Consider the following 16,752-nt stretch of genomic DNA (forward strand, 5'->3'; position numbering starts at 1 on the left):
TGATCTTACAAATTGCTTTTATGTTCAGATTTCTTTTTTACTGGATTTATTTCTTAATTTAGCATGCATTTGATTAGAGAACTTGCATGCTTTTTTAAAGTTTCAACCTAAAAAAATACCAAACTAATAAATCACTGTGTGAATTCTGGTATGTGTGAATTCTGTCATTTACCTACCCAAAGCTTTGGTTGTTTTTATTCTTGTTAAGTCTTACTATTGTGTGGAAATCATCATGCTCAGTGCTCTATATTCTGATGTGCCTTTTGGAACCCAGAAAAAAGCTCTAGTTCACAGTTAAGTAAAGCGGTTGAGATTAGTACACAGGAAACACTAGACATAGACCTTAGGTATTTTCTATATTTTGTAGTCTGCTTAAGAGGATTAAGAAGAATACTTTTGGAAAGAGGGATAGATATTTTCTGCGAAAGTTGTCTGAGGGTTTCTTTGATTAATGTAAAGTTTAAATGACATAATAACCTGTGAAGTTTTGGAGGTTTTTTTGGTGTGTGTGTGTGTGTGTGTGTGTGTATGTGTGACTATAGATTAGTTTTAGATTTGCCGAAAAAATCAGAGACAGAAAGTTTCCTGTGCACCTTGCCACCACACATCACACATACAGTCTCCCCCATTATCAACATCCTACACCAGCCTGATAAAAATTGTTGTGGTCAACCAGGCATGATTGTGCATATCTGTAATCCCAGCCTCTCAGGAGGATGAGGCAGGGGGATCACAAGTTCAAGGCCAGCCTCAGCAACTTAGCAAGACTTTCTCAGAATAAAAGTAAAAAAGGGACTGGGGGACTCCGGTTATAGCTCACTGGTACAGTGCTGCTTAGCATGTGTGAGGCACTGAATTCGATCCTCAGCACCACCTAAAAATAAATAAATAAAATAAAGGTATAAAAATACAATAACAAAAAAAGGGACTGGGGGTATAGATCAGTGGTAGAATACCCTGGGTTCAATCCTTGGTACCCCCTCAAAAATCATTACTATTGAACCCACATTGACACGTCATAATCACCCCACATTGACACATCATAATCACCCAGAGTGCATAGTGTACATTGAGGTTCACTCTTGGAGGTGTACGTTGTGTGGGTTTGCACAGATGTGTAATGGCGTGTACCCACCATTGCCATATCAAAAGAGTAGTTTCACTACCCTAGAATCCCTCTGTACTGTGCTTATCCCTCCCTTTCATTCTTTCCTTTCTCTAACCCCTGGCAACAAATGACTTTTGACTATCTACATAGTTTGATATTTTTTAAAATGTCCTATAGTTGGAATCACATAGTATGCAGCCTTTTCAGATTTGCTTCTGTTACTTGGTCTTATGCATTTAAGGTTCCTCCTGTCTTTTCATGGCTTGATAGATCATTTCTTTTTAGTGTTGAATAATTCTTTTCTTTAGATGTTTATCCTTTTGCTTACTGAAGGACACCTAGGTTACTTTTAAGTATAAACATTCTTATGTAGGTTTTGGTGTGGACATAAATTTTCAACTCTTTCTGGGTAAATGCCAAAGAGCTTAACTACTGGATCTACTACTTAAGAGTGTATCTAGCTTTGTAAGACACTGAGAAACTGTCTTCTAACGTGGCTATACCCTTGTGCATCCCTGCCAGCAACAAGGGAGCGTTCCTGCTCTGCATCTTCTCCAGAATGTGATGTTGTCATTCTTCTGGATTTCGGCCATTCTGATGGGTGTGCAGTGGCATCTCATTGTTTTGATTTGCATTTTCCTAATGACATACGATGTGGAGCATATTTTCATATACTTATTTGCCATCTGTACATCTTGTTTGGTCAGGTATTTGTTGAGGTCTTTCACCCATTTTTTTGGTGGGTTTGTTTGCATTCTTCTTATGGAGTTTGAAGAGAGTTCTTTGTCTACTTTGAATAACAGTTCTGTATCAAATGTGTCTTTTGCAAATATTTTCTCTAGGTCTGTGTCTCATCTTGTTATTCTCTTGATAATGTATTTAACAGAGTAGGAGCTTTTAATTTTAATGAAAATGTGGCTTATCAATTATTTCTTTCATTGAGCATACTTTTGGTGCTGTATCTAAAAAGTTTTCTCCCCTTTTATCTTTTAGGAATTTTATTGCCTTAAAAATGGTATTATGCTTCACTTAGAGTTAACTTTGATGAAGGGTGTGAAGTCTTATCCAGATTCTTTTCTTTTTCATGTGCATGTCCAGTTGTTCCAGCAGCATTTGTTGAAGACTGTCAACTATCTGCTCCATTGTACTGTCTTTGCTTCTTTGTTAAAGATTAGTTGATTATATTTATGTGGGTCTGTTTGTAGAATCTTTGTTCTATTCCATTGATCTATTTTTCTACTGACAAATTTTTTTTTTTTTTTTTTTTTTTTTTTTTTTGGTGCTGGGGATCAAACCCAGGGCCCTGTGCTTGTGAGGCAAGCACTCTACCAACTGAGCTATCTCCCCAGCCCTGACAAATGGTTTTGATTACTGTAGCTTTAAAATCAGTCTTGACGTAAGGAGTACCAGTCCTCTGATTTTGTTCTTCTTCAGTGTTGTGTTAGCTATTCTGGGTCTTTTGCCTCTCCATAAAAACTTTAGACTCATTTTTGCCAGTTTCTATAAAATAACTTGTTGGTATTTTGGTTGAGACTGCATAGAATCTATAGATCGAGTAGGAAAGAAATGACCCTTCACATGTCTTTGGACTCTCTCGCCATTAATTTTTTTCTGTTTTGATTTTGTTCATCAGGGTATTATAGTTTCCCTCATGTAGATCTTGTACATATTTTATTAGATTCATAAGTAAGTAATTTTGGGGGTTGCTAATGGGAAGGGTATTATGCCCTTAATTACAAATTCTACAGGAAGGTAGTTGATTGTTGTATATCAACCTTTTTTTTAATGGATGGACTACATTTTATTTATCATTTAGTCATCAATGGACTCTTGGAATCTCCATGTTTTGGCTGCTATGAACATGGCGTCCATGTTGTATATCGACCTATCCTGTAACCTTCTTGTGATCACTTTTGGGCTCTAGGAGGGTCTCTCCCCTGCCTTGGTCATTTCTTTCAGATTTTCTACATAGACAGATCATGTCATCTGTGAACAAGGAATGTTTTACTCCTTCCTTCCCAATCTGTATGCCTTTTGTTTTTGAACTTCTAGTGTGATGTTGAACAGGAGCGGTGAGGGGGAGCATCCTTACCTTGTTCCTGATCTTCGTGAGGAAGTGTCTTATTTCTCACCCTTTAGTGTGATGTTAGCTATAGGGTTTTGATAGATATTCTTTATCAAGTTGAAGAAGTCTCTGTATTCCTACTTTCTGAGAGGATTTTTAAAAATTATTATCATGACTGGGTGTTAGAATTTGTCAAAGGCTTTTATTCCATCTGTTGATACAATTGTGTGATTTTTCTTTCTTAGCCTATTGATGTGATGAATTACATTCATTGTATTAGGTTGAACCTAATACAGTGCATACCTGGGATAAATCTCATTGCCTTGTATGGTATAATTCTTTTTGTACATTGTTGGATTATACTTGCTAATATTTTATAGATGGGTTTTGACTCTACATTAATTAGGGATAGTCTGTACTTTTCTGTATGCCTTCATATGCTTTTGCCGGTAAGGTAATACTGGCCTCATAGAATGAGTTAGAAAATACTCCCTCTGCTTCTATCTTCTTAAAGATGTTATAGAGAATTGGTATAATTTCTTCCTTCAGTATTTGGTAGAATTCACCAGTAAACCTATCTATGCCTGGTATTTTCTGGGCCTGGAACATTCTGATTTTGCAAATTGATTAATTATTAGTTCAGTTTCTTTAATATACAGACCTATTTAGATTGTCTTCTTGTGTGAGTTTTGGCAGATTGTGTCTTTCTAGGAATTGGTCCATTTCATTTAGGTTATCAAATTTGTGAGCATACAGTTGTTCATAGTAGTCTTTTCTTATCTCTTTAATGTCCCTGGGATTAGTAGTGATGTCCTCTTCTTCAGTTTGGATATTACTAATTTGACATTTTTCCTCCTTTGTTAGCCTGGCTAGACACTTAATGACCTTATTGATCTTTTCAAAGATTGAGCTTTGGTTTCCATTGATTTTTCTCTATTACTTTCCTGTTTTCAGTGTCTTTGCTGTCTGCTCTAATTTTTATTACTTTTGCTTTTTTCTATTTAATGTGTTCTTCTTTTTCTAGTCTCCTAACTTAGATTGTGGATTTTAAAAATTTCCCCTGAGCACTGCTTTTGCTGCATCACACAAATTTTGATAAATTATGATACCACTATCATTAGTTCAAGTTTCTGAGAGCTGGAGGTGTAACTCAGTGGGAGAGTGCTTGCTAAGCATGTGTGGATCTTGGCTAAAAACAATTCTTATAATCTTCTCTTGAGAATTCCTCTTAGCACCATGGGTGATCATCAATATAGTTGGATTAGTAACTACCGTATTTGTTACTGCTTTCTATTCACTGCCCTTTTTCTGTTCTCATTTTGTCTTCTATTCTTTTTTGGGCTTTTGTACCAGTAGCCCTTGGACTATGAACTTCACAAATGTTTTTTTTTTTTTTTTTCTCCCCCACCTTTGGGAGGACAGAATGGCCAGAACGAACTGAGTTGGGTTTTCCTTCTCCCATGTATGAGGGTAGAGGGTTTTTCTTCTCCAGTGTGCAAGGCCATTGCTGCCTACAGCTGGACATGTTTTCCTGCAGGTCAGTTATGCTCTGATAATATCCAGAAGGTTAGGGTATGGTTAACTAGCTTCTCCTGAGGCAGGGCTTTGTTAGGAAGAGTAGAGTGCTCCAGAGTATTTCAGAATGATTCTTTCCCCTCCTGCTGGAAGCACGAGAGTGTTTCCCAGTAAGACTCCCAGTGTGGAGGTCCTGAAGACCGAGTCCTGCTGCAGTTCTGACTCTCAGGCTTGCCCACGTGGAGCCGCAGCCATGTGCCACTCATGGTCCAGGTCTCCTGACCTGGCACTGGGCCTTCTAGCAGTTCTTGCCCGTGAGTTTGCCTGGAGAGCAGTGAGCACCGAGTTCATATCTCCCCAGCCCTGGGGCATTCGGGGTCCTTCCTTCTCTCACAGACAGGAGAGTTGTTGACCTCCTCTGCTTCTCACTTGTCATGATGGAGTGGCAGCTTCAGGCTCTTTCTGTGTGTAACCAGAAACCAGAAGTCCATGAGGACTTTGTTCTCCAGCAGACTGAAAAGAGCTTATATCCGTTTTCTCCTTGAGATTCTTTTTCTGTTTTAAGGTAGTATTTTATCAACTATATGTCTCCGAAAGGAAAATACTAAGAACTTTAATGCCTTTTAGTGCTCTAGTTAAAAACGTGTGTGAGGTGACTTGTACCCAGCAGATTTCAGTGTGAATGATTATTTTTTTAAGAATATTTTTAGTTGTAGGTGAACACAATGACTTGACTTTGTTTTTCTTTTTATGTGGTGCTGAGGATCGAGCCCAGGGCCTCACAGGTACGTGTGAGGCAAGCACTGTACCACTGAGCCACACCCCCAGCCCTGAGTAGTTGTTTTTACTTGGAAATAATGTTTCTGTTCTGAGTTTAGTATATGATGAAGTCTCACTTAGTTTTATTTTATAGGTATTTGAGAATGTCTTCATTTGTGAGGTACTCTTTTTTTTTTAAATCATGTTTTTCTAGGATACACTGGAATAGATAAGAGAAGAAGGGTCATGATAACCCCATGTTTTGGCCTACAGAGGTTAGCAGCAGGAATGGCAACTCATTAAACAGGTCCTCAGGTCAAAAATCACAAGTCTGTAATTTCTTTGTGCTACAGTTTTTCCACAAGGTAAACTATAACCAAGAAAAACAAAAGTATATGCTAGATGCAGAAAATGTAGGTCATACTGTGTGAAAAACATTGAAATCCGTGACCAATGTTTCAAAAGCTTTTGTCGTCTCAGTAGGACATGGTGTGTGAAACAGTCCTGCAGAGAATGTCTCAGACTTAAAAAAAAAAAGAAAGAAAGAAAGCATTCTTATTTGTGTATAGTTTGTATACTGCAAACTTCAATTACCTATCATTTTCAGTTTGTTCTTATATACACATTTACATACATTACAGACTGATCTACAGGTCAAACATACTTGGTTTTTAAATTTTGAAATTTTTAGGGCAAAGTTAAGTTAATTTCCATAGAAACAAAAGCCAGATCCTGTGCAAAAGATTTGTTTCTAATAACTCAGTAGGGTATTCAGTACCGTGCCAGATTCCAGGAGTACTCTTGCCTTCATGTTTTAATCTATGAATAAAGATTGATGATCTTTTATTCAAAACATTGTATATAGAAAAGAGGGAAGAATGTTGGTATTTTCAAAGAATTTAGAACTGTTGAGAAAAATGCAGGAAAAGGAAAAATAAAAATTCAAAATAGATCAGCTATATTAATATTATTATTCTCATTTTTCTTCAAGAAATTTAGTGGATTAAACTGTTTCTGAGTTAAAACTGGAAAGTAATTTTTAACCTCATAAATTGTTTTATATTATTATATTTGAATACTTAAGATTTACTTGAAAAACACCCATATGTTAAATAAATTAATGTCATTTTAATTGGAAAGCTTAAAAATAAGATGCTCCATTTTGAGATATTTCTTAAGTCAGCAAAGGAGATAGAGCCTTACTCAATTCTTCAAGTAATTATTAAGCACTTTTTATGTGTCCACCACAGAAAAGTAACCAAGTAACTAATAGGAGTCAAATGGTTCTTACTCTTTTTTTCTTTTTTCTTTTTAAACATAGATGGAACTAGACACAGCACTAAGTGACCTGGAGGCCGCAGATTTTGCAGAACTGGTAAGAGGCAGAGGGGATTTAGGGAAAGGGTCAATATTGAATTCTTATTTTGTAAATCAGTCAGTATCCTAAGCATTTACCAGGTGGGCTTGTAATAATCTTGACAAACACAGTATTAGGCCTTTTTTAACACTGACAAAACCTGTTTTATTTGCCTTAAGACTTTCTACTCTGTCGAAAATATTTGTTACACAGTATGTAGCATGACATTAAAAATGACTAATTATAATTGGTATTCTTAAGAATGGGGCTTCTTGAGTAAAGGAAATATAGATGTAATATTGATTAATAAATGAGAACCTTATATTTCTAAATTTAACTTGGAATTGTCATAATTTTTTTTAATCTTCAAAAAAATATGTTTCCTTGTTCTGTCCAAGGAAAAGGACGAGAAACAGTTTCCATCTTAGCAATAAGTGTTACTAATACCCAGGCCATGGTGTATAAATAACGTTCCTCATCAAAAGGAACCAGATTCCTCAAAGAAGTGGCTCATTTCAGATTCAGGACTAAAAATATGCAAGTCTGGAAATATCATAACTTACAAAAAATCCAGAAAGCTTTAAAACATGACTAGGGTTACATATGATAAGGCTGAAATTGTCAGAAAACCACCTCAAAGGGACTCTGTCTTGAGCCTCTAGAAGGATAATAACTACCATCAATTGGAATAGATCTGATATGTTTAAATCCATGAGTTTACAACGATACGAAAGGAGAAATAGAAACTTATTGATTAACTTTGGAACATGCTAGGGAACCAATTCATTTTTGTGAAAACTAGTAAATGAAGAAGAATCAAACACTTCTTCTGGCTTTCCTGTCTGAACCATATATCAGAGCACCAAATAGAGATGAAGGGGTATTGCCGCACGGCCTACGTGAGCCAGGGAAAGGAGGGTTGGGCTGGCTGTGAAATAACAGCTAAGAAATTTATTTAACGAGAATAATGATAGGAGACAGAATTAAGGACAGGGACCAGTAGGAGTTTCTCCCATGAAAAACAGGATAGGGAGTGGAGGTAAGCAAGCCATTTGGCTCTAGTGGGTCATTTCCCAGCACAGGGTAACCACATGCTTCAGGCAATCTCAAACAGTTTTCCATAATTGCAAATTCCTGAAGCCAGAATCCCTGTCTAATAGTCCAACCGAGCTTGATTTTCCTGCAGACTATTAAGTGGTGTCCCGCAAAGGGGAGCTGCTCATGGAAATAGTTCATCTAACATGTTAAGAAAGAATGACAGGATTGGAATATCGCCATTGGGTAGTTCCTCACTGATCTAATAATGATCTAGAAATGGTCATCAGTAGCTGTTGATATCACAGAAAGAAAGACTGCCAGTCAGTACCTGGTTGCTGATAGAAGGACACAAAACCCATGAGGCCTCAGTATCTAACTACCAATTTATAGGAAATGTCATTGAAAAGGGAACATGTTTATGACCCTATCTGGAGAAGGGAGGTTACAGTCAGCAAAATTCAGATCTGGAAACATAGGACCATTTCTTCAACAAATAAATCAGAAAAGGATGGAATGCGGCAGGGGAAGAGGGGAAAGAACTTGAGAGAGAAAGTTCTGTATCACTTATAAAAGACTTAAACAGCCAAGTGCAGCATATGGCCTTTCTTGGATCCTGATTCAAATAAACTTTTAATAAACTCAAATAAACAAATGTTTTTTAAAAACATTTGTAAGACAATCAAGGAAACATCAAGGCTAATGATTGACTATTAGATGAGAATGATTCTTGAGATGTGATAATGGTATTTTTATATTTCAAATTCCTTCTGTTTAGAGTATTAGTAGATGAAATGCTAATGGAATTGGTTTAGGAATAATTCAATGGAAGAAGAAGGAAGAAGAGAGGAATACAGATGAAACAAGATGAGCTATGTTCTGGCCATAGTCAAAGTGGGTTGATGACAGGACAACGTTCTCTTTTTGCCCAACATTAAAATTTTCAGTATAAATGTTTGTTTAAAAAGAACAGGAGCCAGGTACAATGGTGCACACCTGTAATTTCAACTACTTAGGAGGCTGAGGCAGGAGGAAGGCTCAGAAACATAGAGAGACCCTGTCTCAAAATAAAATTTAAAAAGAGCAGGGAGCTGGGAATGTGTAGTTTAGTGGTAGAGCACTTGCCTAGCATAAGCAAGGCCCTGGGTTCAGTCCCCAGCACTGTAACAAGGTAAAACAATTAAAAATTAAAGAAAAGAAAGGATGGAAGGAAAAAAAGAAAAAGTAACTGGGAAGTGAGGAAGTAGAAGGTCTGAGTGTTGGATCATCCCCAAGAAGGTTAGTAGTGAAAGTGGGAAGTAATGTTAGCTTGAAGGGGAGGCTGAGTCCCTCACTAACATCCTGAGCAAATCAAAGGGTGTTTTGTTTGTAAGAATGGATATTTAAACAGGGTCGTAGATTTTTTCACTGTTGGAGAATTTTTAGATGGAGAATGATTATTAGGAACTTGAACCTCATGTCTGAGTGGGTGAGGGAAAGGAAACTGTTGAAAGGATGGACTGGCTGCAAAATAAAAACTATGAAATTTATTTACGAGAAATAATGACAGAAGACAGAATTATCTTAGCAGGGACATGACCAATTGAGCTGTCCAGAGGGGTCTGGCTCTAACAAAGGAGGGAGCGCACTTGCTTTATACAGATCAAAAGGACCCTAGGAGCTTCTTCCAAGAAACAGGATGAGGGGTGAGGTAAGCAGGCCATTTGGCTCTAGGGGGTCACTCCCACATCTAGTGCTTGTGTTTGAACTTCAGCGGTGAACCAACGCAGAATAAACACATGACTCAGGCAGTCTGGAACAATTACCGATAATTGTTAAGTTCGTGAGACCAGATCCTCCTGGTTATTGGCTCAGCCGTACTTAGTTCTCATACAAGCCATGGATGGCTTCCCTCAAGGAACAGTTTAGATGTAAAGTGTTAAAATACTGGTTTTTAAAACTTAAACCAATAGGTTTAATTTAAAATCTATCTCTATAGAACATCATTTTAATGAGCAGTGGAGCTAACAAATATTTTCTATGGTTAGAAAAGGATTTATTGGGATGCCTTGGATATAAGATCAAAAACACAATGAAAGAAAAATGATAAAATGAGAATGTAAAATGGTACAACTACTTTGGAAAACATTTTGGCATTTTTTTTGTAACCCAAATATACACCTCATAAGATTCAGTCATCCTACTGGATCTCTTTACCCAAGACAAATAAAAGCATATGTTTCCACAACTGCCAGGCTGTTAATTCAGAAACCAGAAGGGCAATGAGGGGTGAAGAAGAGACAAACAGACACAGAGAGAAAAAGCTGGGGCCAGGAGGGAAAGCCCAGCCCTGTTGAGGCTTGACTGACACCACAGCTAGCTCAGCACATTTTTTATATGGCTTTGTCATCAGAAGGTTGTTTGTGAGAACATTTTAGCAAAGCAGGCATTCTGAAACACGCAGCGAAACTTGTGAGACATCGAGGTCATCTTGTCATGCCCAGAATTCTCTACCCCTGGAACTGGTGTCCGAATCCAAGGTTCCAACTTTTAGAACTGCCCCTTTGCACGTAGCCTCCTGTGGCTGGTGTTACCATAGCAACTGAGGCATCTCGACCTACACTCTTGCACAGGCAGCTCCCAGCACAAATGCAGCCATGAGGGAATCAGAGGCCATGGTTCCAGTTACTGCTCTGCACAGTGTGTGTTGCAGAAGCCTACACATAACTCTTCATAGCAGCTTTGTTTGTAGTAACCCCAAACTGGAAACAGTCAAATGTCTACCAGCAGGTGAATGGACAGAGAGGTTGTGTTATACCAGACACTGGAATACCACTCAGAAGAACCACCAGGATGCGGAAGCAGTGATCGGACCCTTCTTGTCTTCCTTGTGGTGGAACTTAGGCAACTGTATGCATTTGTCACAACTCACACAAGGGTTCATGGTGAATTTTACCTTAATTTAAAAAATTAAAAGAATCTATTCTAAACTTTTTATGAAGTTAGCTTAAAATTGACTCATTTTTAACTTTGTGTTCTTTTCTTTAGTTTAAAAAAATTTTATTAAGAAACAATTTACATTTAGTGAATTCTTCTGCACCCTTTATAGTCAAATCCTCTTTCTACCTTCTGCCCCTGGCAACCACTGGCCTATTTTCTGTCCCCATGATTTTAAATTTTCTAGGATGCCATATAAATTGAATCTATAGTAGGTAATTGTCTAATCTCTTTCTTTTAGCATAAGAGGTTTGAGATTCATCTGTGTCATACATATGAGAAGTTTAGTCCTTTTTATTGCTGAGTAGTAGACCATTGGATGGATGTATCACAATTCCCAATTGAAACATATTTCATTTATTTCCAGTTTTTCATTTTCTTTAGTTTAGTTATAAACATCAAAAACAAATTGGGCAAAGATGTAAGTTTAGGCATCATTATAAAAGCAAAAGTTCTTCCATATTTCTCTCCCCCCACTTCCATTCCCAACTATCACTACTCTGATAGTTTAGAATGTGTCTTTCTAGGCCTTTTTCTTTTTCATTTTGTTGTTGTTGTTTATTTCTAAATGACAGTAGAATGTATTTTTGACATATTATACATACATGGGTATAACTTCACATTTTTGTGGTTGTACATGATACGGAGTTTCACTGGTTGTATATTCATATATGAACATAGGAAAGTTACATCTGATTCATTCTACTGTCTTTCCTATTCTGAACCCCCCTTTCTTCCCCCAACTCCCCCCATCCAATCTGGTGAGCCTCCACTCCCCTCCCACCCCCACCTATTGTGAGTCAGCAGTCGCATATTAGAGAGAACATTCAGTCTCTAGTTTTTTGGGATTGGCTTATTTTACTTAACATGATAATCTCCAGTTCCATCCATTTACTGGCAAATGACATAATTTCATTCTTATTTATGGCTGAATAATATTCCATTGTGTGTACATACCACATATTTTTTATCCATTCATTTGTCGAAGGGTACCTAGGTTGATTCCATAGCTTAGCTATTGTGAATAGAGCTGCTATGAACATTGAGGTAACTGTTTCACTTCAGTATGCCAATTTTAAGTCCTGGGATACTAGACCTTTTTCTATACACATACATTCCCACACATAAATCAACACATGTATGTGTACATATATACATGTATGAAGTTGACATATACATGTTTATAGTTGGAGAGGGGATGCTATGTTTAACGAAAATTGGATCTAGTGAATATTGTGTTCTGCATTCTTTGCTGAGCAAGATATTCTGAAAATTCTTGTGCTTGCTCATATAAATGAACCTTATTTTTAAAATATCTATATGATAGTCTTTGACTTAACATATCTAATTTAGAATTTAATCATTCCTCCATTGTTGACTTTTGCATCATCTCTTAGTTTTCCATATTCCAAATAATTCTTTTAACTTTTATGTAAAAGTCTTGATTCTCTTATTTGAATACTTTTGTACTTTCTAGAAATGGAATCACTCAAAAGGTATGTGTATTTAAAACATTTTTTACATATAAACTCAGTTGCCTACAAATAGGTTGTTCCAATTTGTGCTTCCAAAAATAGTATATGGTAATACTGGATATTTCAGATGATGTATAATAAAAGATTTTTGTCTTAACAGATTTGTTTTAAGAAATTTCACGAGATAAATTTTATCAACAATATTTTATAAGAACCAAAAATAAGGTTGTTCTCAAATAAATGTATATCTGTATTGTATTTTACACTAATATGCTCGAATGCTTATTTGTAAGGAGGATACTATGAAAAGTTCAATTAGGAATGAATATAACTTCCATGTTAACTATTGTAGCTTAACCGGAAACTGTTTCTCTCTTTCTCTCTCTATCACACACACACACACACATGCCACAATATAAATCCACTGTGATTTTCTCCCCAGTCTGAGGATTACTATGACATGAGACGGCTGTATACAATTGTGGGGTCTTCTCTATTTTACAAGGTAAGTTGCAGTTTGAATTTTTTTATAACTCCTACATGCACAGACCTAAAGGAAATTTGCTCAAACTTTTATATACATGAAAAGTACATTTATCTTTCTCTGTGATGTAGTTACCTTAAGATTAAGATCTTAAAACAAGACTTGTACCTACACATTTATAAATGTAATATATCCTTACAGAGTCATCACATTCTATAGCATTTAAATATGTGTGAAGTGAAACAGTACTTGAACCAACTATGTCCAAAAAAAGAGTAATTCTTTCCTGATTTCCTTTTGCAATAGTGAGTTTTTTATTCTGTCTTCAGAAGTAACCACGCATCTTTTAAGTAAATCTTATAATATTTATTAAGTAGGTGGCTTCCAGGGAGAACAAATTGTCAGATGAATTTAAGTATTTTTCATTTTTTAAAAAATCTGTAAACATGACATAAAACACATCTAACCAAGAATCAGACAATACAGAAGGGTCCAGAGTGAAAAGTAAGTTTCTGCCCACCTTGACTCTTGCTTCTCTGTTTCCCATTTTCAGAATGCAGTTCTTTTCTAATTTTGGCACTCAGGCTAATACCACAGAGATGATTTTGCTTTGTGCTAAAAGTCTACCTTATCATTTAATCTCTAGTTTGACCTCAAGGGAGAAAAACATTTACTTATACTGTATATTACTTTGTCATGTTTGAAACTAGAATGTCAACTGAAGAAACATCTCTAAACCCTTGGAGATATAGGATTATTGCTTGGTATCGCTAGTTGACTTGCTCTTTGTGGTTAAATTCGAGGGTTACTTGATATGCAGTCATTTGCCTAAGGATGATCTTGTTGAGATCGCTGCGTACTGTCGCCACTGTGGCCTGCTGCCGTTAGCGGCAAGACAAAGGGTTGGCCAGTTGATAGTGTGGAGGGAAGTGTTTCCTCGACATCACCTCCAGCCTTCTGCAGACTCAAGCGCTGAAGTCTTTCCGGAACCTGAAGGGAGGTACTTTTTGCTAATTGTTGGACTGGTAAGTTCACCTGGACTTCTTTCTTGAGATTGTTTTCCCCACCTATTTACTGCCAAAAAAATACACAAGCATGCCTGTTTAAAACTATGCATATACCAAATATTGCATTCAGTAAAGTGTTATATGTGCCTTCTTCTATTTTGCATTCATTTAATATTCATGAAGAAGTACTAGTAAAATCCAGGAAAATATTTTAGCATGTTCTGAACCCTTTTTATTTCCTGTCCTATAGGGGTTTTATCCTTTGGTTTGTTTTGGAATATAAAAGACGACATGAAAAGAATGTAGAATCAGAAATGGAATAAATACATAATTGGAAATGAGAGACTTTCTCATCATTGAGGCTCTTTTGAAGCCATCATAGCAAATTCTACGTACCAAGAGAAGTGGTTGATACTATATCAAAATAAGATGCTGTGAAGCAGGCGTGGTGGTGCATGCCTGCAATTCCAGCAGTTTGGGAGGCTAATGCAGGAAGATTTCAAGTTCAAAGCCAGCCTGAGCAATTTGGTGAGGTTCTAAGTAACTTTAGCGAGACCCTCTTTCAAAATAAAAAATAAAAAGGGTTGAGGATGTAACTCAAGTTAAGTGCTTCTGGGTTCAATCCCTGGTACAAAAAATTTAAAAAAGACAATGTGAGATAGTTTTTAACTGTGTTCAAGAAGCATAGGTAACCTCACTACTTTATAAAAATATGGCTTCTTATTAAAAAAAAACAGCATTGGTAATAACTAAGGAAGAATTTTAATAATTACCACATATGTGTGCCATATGCCCACATCTTTTGTAGTATTCACAAATTTTTACATATCGTATGTAACTGTTTTCATGGTGGCTAAACCTATGTCAATAATTTTCCTTTATAGAGATACTATATGTTATGTGTGCTATTAGAAGCTGGAGGCTGTGCGTCCAAAGCTATTGGGAATCCTGGCCCTGACTGTATATATGTGGACCAGGTCAGAACAACTCTTCACCAGCTGGAAGGAGTAGACTCCCTCATAGATGAACGATTAGCGTCTTCTCCAAGCCCCTGTTTGTCTTGTGCTGACTGGTTCCTTTCTGGAACACGTGAGAAAACTGAGAGTTTGACTACTTCCCCTATTCTCAGCAGGCTGCAAGTTCCTTCCAGGGCAGCAGCCTCTCCAACATGCAGAAGAACCCTTTTTGGTGACTATTCCTTAAAGACACGTAAGCCCAGTCCCTCCCGGAGCAGTGGAGGATCTGACAATGGATGTGAAGGTGGAGAGGGTGCTGGCCTTAGCCCTCACACCACACCTGATGCAGTACGAAAGCAGGGAGACTCTCAGGGATCTCATGATTCAGAAGCAAGCCGAGCCTTGCTCAAGGTGCGTGTTCGTCCCAGTGTGTAACTTCTGGGAACTAAACTGTCTCTCTAGTTCTTATATTTTAATTTCAAGAGAATTTTTTAATGGTAGATCAGTTCTCATTTGAAATAGTGGTTATTTTGGTCATTGTTGGCCAACCAAAGATTTAGAAGCAAAAAGAAAAGGAACATCAAGTAATGACAGGAGGCGCCTGACATGCAGTGTATCTCCCCAGCAGTACTGCAGGTAAAGAAGCTCTTTAATCTTGCTTTCCACATACATCTCCTTTCTATGCATGGTGATAACAGCACACATCATGGCTATGGAGCATTTGAGGGGCTGATCTGACAAAAACAGCAAATAAAATATTCAGCAGAACCAAGAAGAGAATCCAACTGTGTGTGTGTGTGTGTGTGTGTGTGTGTGTGTGTGTGTGTGTATGTGTGCCTATTTTTTATAGATAAGGTTTTTTTAAATCTGTATTTGGGAGGGTCTGGTCTCCACACAGATGTGCAATGTGACTGTAAAGCCAAGATGTTCACTTATTATTTTTCTTGATTTTTTTCATGAAAATACTATAAAATATCCAAATCATTATCAAAACATCCTGGAAAACTGTGTATGCAGCTAGTGATGTTTTCTTTTGAAACATTTTCAAACTTGCCATCTGGGGTGGATGGAGGTAATGGCAGACAAGGTGAGAAGAATGTGGAGAACTGGCACTAATGAAATATGGGATTCTGGGTGGCATGGCATAAATAAATCAGTCTCCTGATTCCAAACAGCAGGATTCTGTTGGAGACATTAGTAGAATGTATTTAGGAAGTACTCCTTTCATGTCTGTATCCATTATCTCAGTTGATGAAATTGGTAGGAAATATAGTCCAAGAGAATATGGATAGATTTTAAAACAACAAAATCATAAACAGCTCCTTAGAGAAAGTGAATGAACCTTTAAGATTCAGCCATTCAACCAGTGTTGATTGGACACATACTAAGTACCAAGGTCTGTGCTACACAAAAGAGATATAAAAATGAGTAAGATGGACCCTGACATTGAGAAGTGCAGTCTAGGAGGGCCATGGGTGTGCATGCACAGAACGGCTCTGGTGAAGGACACCAGCACGCCCACTTATGGCACAGGCCTGGGGTCCTTGTTCGTAAAGGCCAAGAGGTGGGAGTCAGCATCAAAGACATCTCAAAGACATGCTGCAAAATATTAAGTAGTTGTCTCAGAGGGATTTTCAATTTTTACATCATTTCTGCTAATTGATTTTGTTCTTAGATATGAACTGATCTACCTGAATATTTTCCAGATCACTAAAAAGAAGTCTACTCTTCCAAATCCATTTCATTTGGGAAATTTGAAAAAGGACCCTTCAGAAAAAGAATTGGAAATATATAACATAATGAAGTAAGAAACTTCCTTCTGATATACTTTTTCACTTAAGCGTTCTTTGAAAAAATTTTATAGTAAGAAAATACAACTTCACAGGGCTGGACTTGTAGCTTGGTGAAGTGCTTGCCTAGTATGTGTGGGGCACTGGGTTCAATTCTCAGCACCAATAAAATATGTCCATCTACAATAAAACATTTTTAAAATACAGTTTCATAACATACAAAGG

The 16,752-nt window shown here is 37.1% G+C and overlaps 1 protein-coding gene across 2 annotated transcripts in view; it reads left to right on the forward strand.

The window, feature by feature from the left end:
* INTU (inturned planar cell polarity protein) overlaps nucleotides 1–16,752 on the forward strand; it is an 84,656-nt gene that overhangs the window by 58,060 nt on the left and 9,844 nt on the right. For both annotated transcript variants that reach the window (XM_079153678.1, XM_079153679.1), the window contains exons 9-13: nucleotides 6,769–6,822; nucleotides 12,733–12,795; nucleotides 13,578–13,799; nucleotides 14,666–15,148; nucleotides 16,444–16,541. In XM_079153678.1, the coding sequence (XP_079009804.1) occupies nucleotides 6,769–6,822; nucleotides 12,733–12,795; nucleotides 13,578–13,799; nucleotides 14,666–15,148; nucleotides 16,444–16,541 (920 nt within the window). The remainder of the gene's footprint in view (nucleotides 1–6,768; nucleotides 6,823–12,732; nucleotides 12,796–13,577; nucleotides 13,800–14,665; nucleotides 15,149–16,443; nucleotides 16,542–16,752) is intronic.

This window comes from Sciurus vulgaris (assembly GCF_902686455.1).
Source record: "Sciurus vulgaris genome assembly, chromosome: 9".
Classification (NCBI taxonomy): Eukaryota; Metazoa; Chordata; class Mammalia; order Rodentia; family Sciuridae; genus Sciurus; species Sciurus vulgaris.